This window comes from Sceloporus occidentalis, unplaced genomic scaffold (genome assembly GCF_023333645.1).
Source record: "Sceloporus occidentalis isolate IW3139 unplaced genomic scaffold, rSceOcc1.0.p SCAF_9, whole genome shotgun sequence".
Taxonomy (NCBI): domain Eukaryota; kingdom Metazoa; phylum Chordata; class Lepidosauria; order Squamata; family Phrynosomatidae; genus Sceloporus; species Sceloporus occidentalis.
The window spans coordinates 39,322,778-39,335,464 of record NW_028316989.1 but is presented as its reverse complement, the minus strand read 5'-3'; the positions used below and the strand labels follow the sequence as shown (position 1 = coordinate 39,335,464).

General features: G+C 41.7%; 1 protein-coding gene across 2 annotated transcripts in view; it reads left to right on the top strand.

Moving 5' to 3' along the window:
- Positions 1-8,130, top strand: part of SHC4 (SHC adaptor protein 4) — a 40,914-nt gene extending 32,784 nt beyond the window's left edge. For both annotated transcript variants that reach the window (XM_089538957.1, XM_089538958.1), the window contains exons 6-11: positions 326-377; positions 1,373-1,499; positions 3,211-3,388; positions 3,937-3,997; positions 5,283-5,533; positions 5,989-8,130. In XM_089538957.1, the coding sequence (XP_089395083.1) occupies positions 326-377; positions 1,373-1,499; positions 3,211-3,388; positions 3,937-3,997; positions 5,283-5,533; positions 5,989-6,138 (819 nt within the window). In that variant the 3' untranslated portion in view covers positions 6,139-8,130. The remainder of the gene's footprint in view (positions 1-325; positions 378-1,372; positions 1,500-3,210; positions 3,389-3,936; positions 3,998-5,282; positions 5,534-5,988) is intronic.
- The last annotated feature ends 4,557 nt before the right edge of the window (positions 8,131-12,687 follow it).

Genomic DNA, 12,687 nt, shown 5'->3' with positions numbered 1-12,687 from the left:
AAATCATGACAGGGTGGCTTTTATAAGGGGTACGTGTTTTAGTAATGTTTTTAACTTTTGTACATTTTAATTTTATACTGTTTTAATTAAACAATTTTATCTTGTGAGCCGCCCTTTGGGAGAAATGTAGCATAGAAATGAAATAAATAAATGCTTCGGTGAGCAGCATAAACGAAGTGTAGTTTGGTTTCCTTATCCAGTAGTACTTTCATGTCCTTTGGCCTGTCTACCTCTGCTGTTTTCTTTGAAAGAAAATAAAAGATTGCGGTTGCAGCTTTACCTCATTAAATAACTCTTCTTTCCTTTCTGGTTTTGGGTGTTTTAGGATACAACAGACTATGTTGCCTACGTCGCAAAAGATCCTGTTAATCAAAGAGGTAGGAAGAATTACTTACAAGAAGGCTGCATGCACTAAAGGATTAGCTGGTAATTTGGTTACGTTGGCCAGTTCACAAAGTTGCTGTAAAAAAATGATGTACCCCAAAGGGAGAGGATGGTCTTGTAAGATTTATTGAGAAAATAATATTGACATTTGTCTACTTAGCTAAATAAGTGTAGACATATCTCCTCATCCAACCCCTCCCTGCAACCTACTTTACCAGGCAGTGTTAGTGAATACAGAGCAGTTATGGGTGTGCAACTTGAGTTACAGATCTGTAAGTGTAATGCAGAATGCCAGACATAATTTATATCAAAGCCACGACTGATTATTCCATTTTCCACATTACCTATTTTGATAAAAACAGATATTTATTCTATGATAGGCAACCACTTCCCAAAATGTGAATATCTGGGCTAAAAGATCTCTATTTGTGTGTGTAAACTTTTCACCATACGTGTACATACCTGTGAAGTCCATGAAAAAGATGAGGAAGTCAGAACATCCAAGTGATAACCAGTTTTGTCATTTGATAGCTCACAAGAGACTGGTATCCATGTGCCATCTGACAGTCAATCTAGGGAAGTGTGGTGGGTGTGTGATGCATTTTTCTCTTATGTTTCCCCCCTCTTTGTAAGCACTAATCTTTTTTTTTAAAGATGCACTCTGAAAGTCTGACAGACATTAAATGCACATTAAAATCTATCAGACATTAAATGAACAAAATATTTGTACAGGGGCAATTAGTCACTGATGTTAAGCAAACATGAGATGATTGTGCCTTCTGTTACAGTATTGCCGTATGATATATATTTGGTCAGAGGGCCCAAATAAGGCACCAGATCCTGTCAGATCTTGGAAGGTAAACAGGGTGAGAGCCCTGGTTAGTACTTGGATGGGAGACTGTCAATGCATGCCAGGTGCTGTTGACTATATTTCAGAGAATATAATAAATCCATCTGTTTTCCCCAACTCCCTCCTTGCTGTTCTTAGCATGCCATATATTGGAATGCCCGTGTGGAGTAGCCCAGGAAGTCATAAATACCATTGGGAAAGCTTTTGAGCTCCGGTTCAAACAATACTTGAAGAATCCTTCTGCTGTGATAACTTCCAATGAAAGGTTAGCAATGGTATTTTCAAAGGGCCTGAACAGACAGGCCAAAATAAAGCTGCTTCGGGTCACTTTGGAGGTTTAAATGACATACACATCTTAAAAGGCCAGAAGCTGTGCCAAAGCCGTGCTTCAGTCCTTAGGACTGGAGCTTGGCTTTGGTGTGGCTTCCAGCCTCTTAGGACGCATGTGTCATTTAAATAGCACACTTCTAAAGTGACCCGAAGCAGCTTTATTTTGGCCTGTCTGTTGGGCCCAAAGATTGTAAATATTGTTTTCTGCTATTTGCCTGTCATTTTCAAAAAGTTCTCAGTAGTCTTTTACCTATCTTCATTCATGGACACAACTGAATGCCAAATATGATTGTACTTTAATCCTTACCAATAAACACTGTTGGTTGGTTGGTTGGTTGGTTTGGCTTGTTCTAATTTTGTATAACCTGGGCCCTTTCACACACTACAGAATTATAGCCCTATGATTCCATTTTAACTGCCACAGCTGCATCCCTAAACATCCAATCTCAGGATTCCATAGGAGGGAACCACTTAAAAAACACCATCAGATTGATGAGGGAATAACATAAACTTGAAAAATATCTGTCCAAATGATCATCTTTTACAAGTAATCTTACAAAAGGAATTAAAAAACATCAGTACTTAGGACAACAGAATAACACTGTTCCTCATTCTCTAGGGAATTTATCACACTACCAAAAATAGACTGGTGCATAGCAATATATAGCTCCCATCAGTTGCAAAAGTTTTTACATTACATTGCAGTTATTGCACAATTATCCCATACATAAAGAGGCATTCTAGTGCTGCTTTTTATTCATGGGAAAAACACAGGTTTTAATCATGGATTTTTACTGAAACACAGGTCCATTATATTCTCATGAAAAGTTAATTCATTATCGGCAAAACTATTAGTTGTAACTTGTTATTTCCTAGCTCTGATAAGAATGCACACATGTGTAAAATTGTTTGAAGGAAGAAGCAATGAAGAAACCAAATTAAAGCTTCAACAGTAATCTCAAAGATTGTGACTTTCTCTTAGTTCAGTAACAAAAAGCAACATTATGGGAAACTGGCAAAACGGGGTTGATTTTCCACCTGTCCAAGGCTTCCATGGGAAATAGGCCTGGAATACCTTTCCTCTTTAGCTTCTTTTGCCAGTTAAGGAGCCCAAACAGACAGGCCAAAATAAAGCTGCTTTGGGTCACTTTGGAGGTATACTGTTTAAATGATGCGTGCGTCCTAAGAGGCCAGAAGCCGTGCCAAAGGACTGGAGCACAGCTTTGGCACAACATCTGGCCTTTTAAGATGCATGTGTCATTTAAACAGCATAGCTCCAAGGTGACCCAAAGCAGCTTTATTTTGGCCTGTCTGTTCGAGCCCTAAGGCTCCCCCCCCCAAATCTCTAATGTTTAGTTTTATTGGTACCTGACTTCTTTGTTATCGATTGCTGCTTTCAGTTTAATTATTGCAATGTTTTTAATATGTGTTTAAAGTATTTCCAGTTCTTTTTTGTGTATCTTGTGAAATTATTCTGAGTAGTTTAGTGCCATTTCTAAAATTCATAAAACTTTAAGGGTCTTTCAAGAGGGAAGAACTGAAATCACAAATAGATTGATTTGATTTAATGCTGTTTCTGAATCCATGTACTTCATCACATATGACAAATATGAAAGTTGTTTGTTTCTTATTTTAATGCTGTACAGAGAAGTAGTGAATCTTGGTGGGTCCACATGGAATATTCAGGATAAGGAGGATCATGACTACTACAATGAAATCCCAGGGAAAGAGACTCCTGCAGGTGGATTATTAGATGCCAGACTGAAGATACCCAGAGAAGAAAAGGCTCACTGCCTCTTGCACTATGAACAGCAATACTCTCTAGTAAGTCCCTTTATTTTTGTCATGTCTTAGCAATGTGCCTTGCATTTAACCTAATCTATATTAGGAAAAATGATCAGCCTGACCAATGGAGGGAACTGACTACTTGTTCTCTGTTGCTCCAAAGGAAAAAGTTTAGAACTGATGAATGGAAATGGCAAAAAAGGCTGTTTGGGCTGATCATTAAGAGAAATATCCTGTACTGCATTATTGAATGAAATAGTTACACCAAACAAGAGCCTGTTGTTTGCTGGCCTGCATAAAGAACAGCTTTAGAGGAGTCAGGGTCTTCACATCCATGTAATGTTTTATGTTCCATAAATGTTGTTAAATTTAGCTACCATTGGTTCATACGTCTGGGGTATTGCCACAAACAGAACATTAAGGATAGATTATTGGTAATTTATTAATTACATTTATTCACTTCACATCTATTTTGATTGCCCAGAACTTTTGAGTCAAATGAGCTTCAAAGTCATGTTAGGTTCATAGATTTGATCTGCTGGAGGTTATAAACAATGGCAGGTGGGATTATTTTCTCCTTCTTTCAGAACGAGAGCCCCAAATCCATGACTATTTATGAAAATTGTCCAGAGGACTGCAAGTCAACAGGTAAGTAACCTGTTGGTCCTAAGAGTTCACTTGTCTTTTACTCTCTTCATGAAGCAATGCATAGAAACATGTCCTATTTTGCCTCAAATGAAACCACCTGCCTTTCTTCTCATCTTGTCTGTTAGCCAGTACAGAAAGAGAGAGGCCAAAAAGGCCAATGCAATTTTAGGCTACATCAATAGAGGTATAGTGTCTGGATCAAGGGAAGTAATAGTGCCACTCTATTCTGCTTTGGTCAGGCCTCACCTGGAATACTGTGTCCAGTTCTGGGCACCACAATTTAAAAAGGATGTGGAGAAACTGGAGCGTGTCCAGAGGAGAATTGTGAAAGGTCTAGAATACATCTCCTATATGAGGAGCAATTTAGGGAGCTGGGTATGTTTAGCTTGAAGAAGAGAAGGTTAAGATGTGATATGATAGCCCTGTTTAAATACTGGAAGGAGGATGAAGCAAGCTTGTTTTCTGTAACTCCAGAGACTAGGGCTGTGGTGGCGAACCTATGGCATGTGTGCCAGAGAAGGCATGTAAAGCCATTTGTAAGCCTCCCGGATTCCCAGTGATTGGGCGGCATATAAATAAATCCTATTATTATTATTATTATTATTATTATTATTATTATTATTATTATTATTTTCAGGGCACACGGAGGGCAAGGAAGAGGAGAAACAGGCACATGCCTGTTATTCCTCTTTCCGGTCCTCCTGGGCCTTCAGCTGTCTCCAGAGAGTCAGCTGGAGGCCCGGGATGGCAAGGGGGGGAAGAAGAGGAACAGGTGCGTGCCTCTTGTCTAAAGAGAGGCAGCTGAAATCCTGGGAGGTGGGGAAAGAAATCCCATCCTGGAAGTCCTGTCCCCCCAGAAGTCCCACACCCAGTGCCGGAACACCTTTTAGTTTGGCACTCGGTCCCTAAAAGCTTCACCATCACTGGACTAGGACATGGAGCAAGGGATGCAAACTACAGGAAAAGATTCCACCTAACATTAGGAGGAACTTCCTGGCAGTAAGAGCTGTTTGACAGTGAAACACATACACTCTGAGAGTGGTAGACTCTCCTTCTTTGGAGGTTATAAAGAGAGGCTGCATGGCCATCTGTCGAGGTGCTTTGACTGTGTGTTCCTGCACTGCAGAGGGTTGGAGTGGGTTGCCCTTGAAGTCTCTTCCAACTCTGTGATGTTATGATTCTATTAATTCTGTTGAATCTACTCCATTAGCTGGAGTAAAGTTAACTCAGCCCTGATTTAGAACATGTATCTGTGATGGTTATATTTTGTTTCTTTTAATTTCAGAATCATTGGATGCTGTGGAGCAGAACCCTTCCAACACAGCAGGTCTTGGGTGTATCACATCTGTGACACAACAGCTGCGGGACGAAGAATGCTACCATGGAAAGTTAACTAGAAAAGCAGCAGAGAGCCTCTTAGTCAGCGATGGGGATTTTTTGGTTCGGGAAAGTACCAGCTCACCTGGCCAGTATGTTCTGAGTGGACTGCAAGGAGGGCAAGCAAAGCATTTGTTGCTGGTGGATCCTGAAGGCAAGGTAGGAACAATACTGAACAAGAGTGTTGTAATAATGTTCTGAAGCAAAGAACAAGATACAACTAGTCTGCGTTCTATGTACTGGTGATGGGATAGGATTTTTCACCACATGAAGGCAACAGGCAAATACCAGCCTTTGAGGTTCTCAACCTTTGATCTTCCAGCTGTTTTGAACTTCAGCACCCCAAAGCCTTTGCCAGCATGGCCAATGATGAAGGAATCTGGGAGATGGAGTGAAAAACATCTGGAGGACCACAGGTTGAGAACCACTGATCTGGAGGATCACATGATTCTTACTCCAATACAATACCTCCAGTTCCTTGAATTTATCTCAATTATTACTTCATTGATTGGATTTCTATACTACTCAATCATTCGATACTACTCTACCAACACAGAGAGGATAATTTTTAGTTTTCAGCTAACAATGATATTTAATATTCTTACTTTTTCCAGGTTAGAACCAAAGACCATGTATTTGACAGTGTGAGTCATCTCATTCGCTACCATATGGAAAATAAATTGCCCATCATCTCCTCTGGAAGTGAATTAAATCTGAGCAAACCAGTGAAGAAAGGAACTGGATGCCTACAATATAAGAAATAATTATGTTGGCTCGCAACATCTTTGAGACAGTTCTTCCTCTCTTTCCTTCTTTTTATTTCTTTCTCTTAATAAAAGCTCCAGCAATTATTCTGAAACTTGGTTCCAGTGCATCCGGCTCTACTAAGAACAGATAGCACCTCTTTGCTGGTACAGAAGATTTCCTTTTGTGTATATGTGTGTACATACATATGCAAATATTTTCATCTACTTACATTTATTACAGTTCTGTCTGCTAAGCTGGAATCGTTATTACTTTAGCAAAATGAAATCGCACAGAATGAAAGATTGGGGAGAAATCGTGCACCTGGGGTACCTACAAAAGATCTGTAGAATCAGTAAGATGTGTAAAAGCACAATCAAACTTTCAGGACAATGAACAAAACTGATTCTAAAAGACTTCTGGATGTTAGTATGTGCCTTTTAATCTAGGAATTATGGTGAAATAAAGTGTTTCTACCAGATCTTTTTTTTAAAAAACTAATTAATGTAGAATTAAGACATGTTTGCTGAATATAATTCCCAGATCAATCTGAACAGGAAAACAAAAATTATATGCTTTCATTGTGACAATATTGTTCATTCTTTGATGGATATATTCACTTCCCTCATTCGTTTTTCTCATCCGTTTCTCACTAATGATTCTCATCAGTTTAGGTGAAATGTAAGTACGCTTAGGAGTAACTCCTAGTTTAAAAAGTTCACAAACAAATTACTAAACCTATCAGATTCATTAGTTACAAGTGTCAGTATTTCATTCTTCCCCTTTTGTTTGGCCCAACTACCCAGTGCTCTTTTTTTAAATGAAGGTACAATGTTTCCTAAAAACTACAAATCCCAGGATTCCATAGCACGGAGCCATGGCAGTTAAAGCAGTGTCAAACTGCATGCTTTCTGCGGTGCAGATTCAGCCACACAGTAGAATAGGTTTGCTAGATTTATAAAAGGTTTATCCCATGCCTTTTTCAACCATATGACATCCATTATGTGTTATCTTTTGCTGGCATGTTGATTTCTGCAAGTCAGAAGAGAGGTGGATCAGAATTAGGGTTGCAAGGTGTTCCATATTATATCCCTCATTTGAGGGCTGGAAAGTGTGTCTCTTTATGTAGACTAATTGGGATGTCAACATTCCAGTATTTGGGGATGTGGCATTTTGAGAAAAGATAAAGCCATGCTGCAGCAGGCATTCATCACCAATGCAAATAATCATGACATGTTTAAGACAGATTCAGGATTGTTGATGCATGCCAAAAAAGAAACCAAGTATGGATTTTCATAAAGACAGAAAATTGTCAGCCTCACATGTCGTGAATTTTGGCTGCCCCTTATGGTTATTTCTAAAACCTGGCAACCTTAATTAGTAAACACAAAATAAAAATGATGGCAAACTTTAATTTAGATGCTAATACTTTGGGGAGTCTCCAATATGATTCCCAACAAACATTGGACATAACTGTCTCTCTTCTCTTAACTTCCATTGCATGTTCACACTATAGAGAGGCAAAAGGAAACCAGTGCAAGGAAAGGTGTTTTTAAACCAATGGCTTAATATTTTCTTTTTAAAAATACTTTGCTTGCTGTACATCCAAGTGCTGCATTACCAATTTTGTGTGCCCCTTTCAGCTCCGTTATTTTCCAGGAAAAGTATTTTATAATAAATAAATATTCATGCTACGTTGTCTCTGTACCACCGGTCAATTTAAAATAGTCTGTAAATTAACATATCCTGGAGTTAGGCTGTAATTTATGTATAGTGGAGAAGAGTAGGTAGGGCATTTGACTTCTGGAAAGAAAACTGAACTCTTAAGGATGCTAGGTATGGAGTAAATTGTTCTGGGTTTAGGGACTGGGTTCATTTGCCACTGCAATGTTTAGGACCAGTGTCCTAGTGCACAGAACTTGTTTGCTGTTCCTTTTGAGAGAGGGGTAGTTTGGAACGAAATCTGAATGCAGGATTATAGCTAGCAAGATAAAAAAAATTGTAAATCAACAACAGACACTGTTTAAACCTGTATTATAATCCTGGTTTATTTTGATCCGCCTAACTATAATCCCAGATTTATGAAATTATATGTTGCACAAAGCTATCCCTAATTTGTCTGTTCACATGGCTACGCACATGAACTGTATGCACCAGCAGAATGCTTGGTTACATGATGGTTTATTAAAACAGGATTTCTAGTTTAAAAGATGTGGAAACACGGCCAATGGAATTTACTTGCACATATTTAACACTATGCTGCACACAATACCAGGCAGAGATGGATAGGAGAGTTTTCTCAGGGTATCTTCCTATATACAGTATATTTGAAGACAACATCCCCGAAATCAAATTTTCAAGATCTGAAGAAGCTGGCAGAGCCATTGTTTGTGAATCTCTTCAAGGATTTCCAACAGTGCATACAGTATTTGAAAATCATAAATAAGAAATGAGTTTAGCTTTTGAAATCATGGCATTTGAAAGTAAATTTTGTCTGTGCACATGTCTTTTACACGTTTGATTTCTCTCATTTCAAGAGTGGCTTGTCACATTGTTGGCAGTGTGCGTGGCCTCAACCATTTACCAAAAATCTTGCTGCATATCTCAGAATCATAGAATTGGAAGAGACCACCATGGCCATCTAGTCCAAACCCCTGCCATGCAGGAATTCACAATCAAAGCACCCCTGACGGATGGCCATCCAACCTCTATTTGAAGACTTCCAAAGAAGGAGACTCTTGTCAGAAACTTGTCTTTCACTATACCAAAATCAGGATGATTCCTATGCATTTATAGGGGGATGTGGTATGATCAGATGAATAGAGGCTGGGAAGCAGTGGCATCATGAGGCTTGTTGTCACCTGGTATCACCCCTGCCCCATTGACCTCCTCCCATGCCACACCATTTGCTGTTGTGTGCCTTCAAGTTGTTTCCAATTTATGGTGACCCTAAGGGGAACCTATGATGGGGTTTTCTTGGAAAGGTCCTTCAGAGAAAGTTGCCATTTTCATCCTCTGAGGCTGAGAGAGAGCGACTTGCCCAAGGTCACCCTGTGGGTTTACATGTCCAAGCCAGGATTCGAACCCTGGTCTCCACAGTCACAGTCCAACATTCAAACCACTACACCATGCTGGCTCTATACCACCCTCAGCTGCATCCATACACACAAACCACATGCAGCCCATACAGAATCCTTAACAATGTTTTTGTACTAATGTTACTCATACGTTGTAATTCTTGTATCTCACTGAAGGTAATGGCAATAGTAGTGACATAAACAACGACCAAACTTAAAATTACACCTTGTATGCACTGTCTAAATGTATTCACATTTACATAGTTTCATGCGGCAGAAGTGAATATCTGGTAAAGGCAGACGGCGAGGGAGGAAGGTATTTCTCTGGCCCCTGAGGCATAACAACACACACAAACACATCCCTACCTTCCAGCCAGCCAGGCTCAGAAAGTGGAGAGACCTTCTTGCTCTCTGCTCTGTTTGGGAGGGAGGAAAGTATCTCTCTGCCCCCCTGAGCCCACGCACCCTTCATGCTTTCCACCCAGATGGAGTGGACAGAGAGACACATTCATTGCTTGCAGTAACCAGCAGCAAGTGGAGAGCTTTTTTTCCCTGCTGGGCACTTTTGGGGAACAGTGGTGTCACCCCATTTAGGGTGCCACCTGGTGCGTTTTGCACCCCCCGCACCCTCCATTGATGCCACTGCTGGGAAGCACAATAGAATGAGGGTGAAACTGGCAGAGGGCAGAGTAGGATGTACAGTCAGCCCTCCACATTCGTGGCTTTGACCTTTGTGAGTTCAATTAATACATTCGCTCTAGGACTCTCCAGTTCCTCCAATGCGGTTCTATGGGCAACCTCTGCCATAAGTCACAGTAGAGGACCTGGGGCCACCATAGGTCAGAAACAACTTGAAGGCAAACAACACACACATTCTTAGGTCTAAATGTGTTGAGGGAAGTCTTTGTCCTTACTCATCGTTAGCCCAGGGATACATCTAATGCATAATGCCTCCATCCATGGTTCCCAAAAGGTTGCAGTGTGAGATTATTGCAATAGTTACTTTATATACTCATGTATAAGTCTAGACATTTTAGTCAAAAGATTGACCTCAAAAACCTGAATCAAATCATCCATGGATCAATATGAGAGAAATTGGAAGTATAATCCAATGGCAATCTGAACGCAATCGTGGGGTTTCACGTTATTGCGTGATAGACTACCAGACGCAATATCGGTCAATGTGAAGTCAGTCCGGACGCAATGCGAATTCACGTATATTCGCTGAATGCGTTCTGGCCCCACTTTCTTTTCATTCGACTCCCCTCTGATAAACTCCATTGTTTCAGTCATTGTTCTGACATTGTTCATTCGTTCAAAGTATTTACAGACAGACCACAGTTTAAAAAAGCCTTTGACAAAAAGCTCCCTTTTGCAAAGACCTTTAAAGCCTTCTTCACAGCCTCCCCTTCCCCCTCATCATCTGGGGCCCCACAACATACTCCAACTCCCAGAATTCCATAGCCTTTCAGCCAGGAAGGAGTTAGAGCGCTGCCAAAGCGGGTTATCTCTCTAGTGTGGATAGTAACCAATAAAGTGGGTGGAGAGCCGCCATTTTGTTTCTCTCCCTCAAAACCCTGAACCGTCTCCTAGCAACAAACACAGCATGACGTCACGGGAACGGGGAGCTATGATTGGCTGTGTCCACTTGTACCCCTCTCACGCCATTGGCTGGGACTCCCAGCCAATCCCCGCGCAGGCTTCCCCTTCCCGCCGCAGTCCGCGCCAGCTTTCGAACAGAGAAGGTGGCTCTGGCTCAGCGCAAGCTCTTTTGCCTCCCCCAAAAAGAAAGGCCCCCGACGAAAGCCCCGCCCCTTCGTCCCTGCGATTGGTCTACGTTGACGTCGATCAAAACCTCCCGCTTTGCTGATTGGTTGGACTCTCTTCTCGATGTCCTGGAAAAGAAAGGCGGGTTAGAGTGGGCCCTCTGCGACACGGAAGGGGGCTGGAGAGGGCTCTGGGACGCCGGTTGGGCCGGTGAAGCCTTTGGGCCTCCGGACGACGGAACTGTGCGAAGAGGTACCTAATGAGTTGGGCGTTGCTATGGGAACGGGAAGGCTCGGGCCTAGGCTTCTCAGTCCTCTGCGTAGCGAAGCCAGACTTGGCCATCGGGAGTCACTGGGGAATACTTGCCCACAGAGAAGTATTGGGCACGTGTTCAATGTTTCCCTATGGCCAAGCGTTCTCCAATGATTCTCTATGGCAGCGGTCCCCCTTTAAGAGCTTTTGGACTTCAACTCCCAGAAGCCTCAGCCATGTTGGCCAACAGTCGGGGCTTCTGGGAGCTGGAGTCCAAAAGCCCTTAAAGGGCACAGTTTGGGGACCACTGCCATAGAGAATCATGGGAGAACGCTTGCCCTGGATAGGGAAACATAGAGGAATACTTGGCCATAGAGAATCATTGCAGAATACTTGTCCATCGGGAAGCATTGAATCCTTGCCTAATATTTCCCTATGGGCCAGTATTCCTCTATGTTTCTCTATGGCCAAGCATTCTCCAATGATTCTTTAAAGACCAAGTATCCCTCTATGTTTCCCTGTGGCCAAGCATTCTCCAATGATTCTCTATGGCCAAGTATTCATAGAATCATAGAGTTGGAAGAGACTGCAGGGGCCCTGATCCAGTCCAGCCCCATTCTGCCATGCAGGAACTCTCAATCAAAGCATCCCCAATGGCAGATGGCCATCCAGCCTCTGCTTAAAGACCTCCAAGGAAGGAGACTCCATTACACTCCGAGGAAGGAATTTCTTCCATTGCCAAACAGCCCTGACTGTCAGGAAGTTCCTCCTAATGTTGAGCTGGAATCTCTTTTCCTGGAGCTTGCATCCATTGCTCCGGTTCCTGTTCTCTGGAGCAGCAGAAAACAAGCTTGCTCCCTCCTCAATATGACACCCCTTCAAGTATTTAAACAGGGCTATCATATCACCTCTTAACCTTCTCTTCTCCAGGCTAGGTATTCTCCAATGATTCTGGATTTGTGTCCCCTCCAGTTTCCATGTACAACAGCAGTGAATGTTGTGTACATCTGTTCTTTAGGGAGGGTTTCCCAGGATTCTTTCTCTATTTCCTCCTTGGCCATTTGTTATTTCTATTGATAGAAAAAGGCTTCCTCGCAAGGGATTGGCTCTTTTAATGGGAGCAGCAGCTATATCAAGGGCGAGTAGCTTGTAACCCTCAATATACTATTGGTCCGCAATTCCAGTCTGCCCTAATTGGCATAACTAGCGTTGAGGTCTGATGGAAGTTGCAAGCCAATTCCTGGAAGGCCACATGCGGCCCATCTTAAGATGTACAATGCATTTCAGGGTTGCCATTGAAATAACTGCACAGCTAGATACTTGACTACATCAAATTGTTCTTCAACCAAATACTAGTAATCCCTATATATGCCTTTTGAAAGTTCACTGAAACCAAGAGCTCAGTATCCAAGGATTTTCCATAGCAAGAAAGTATATTTAGAATATGCAAACTGAAATACCACAACAGGAATA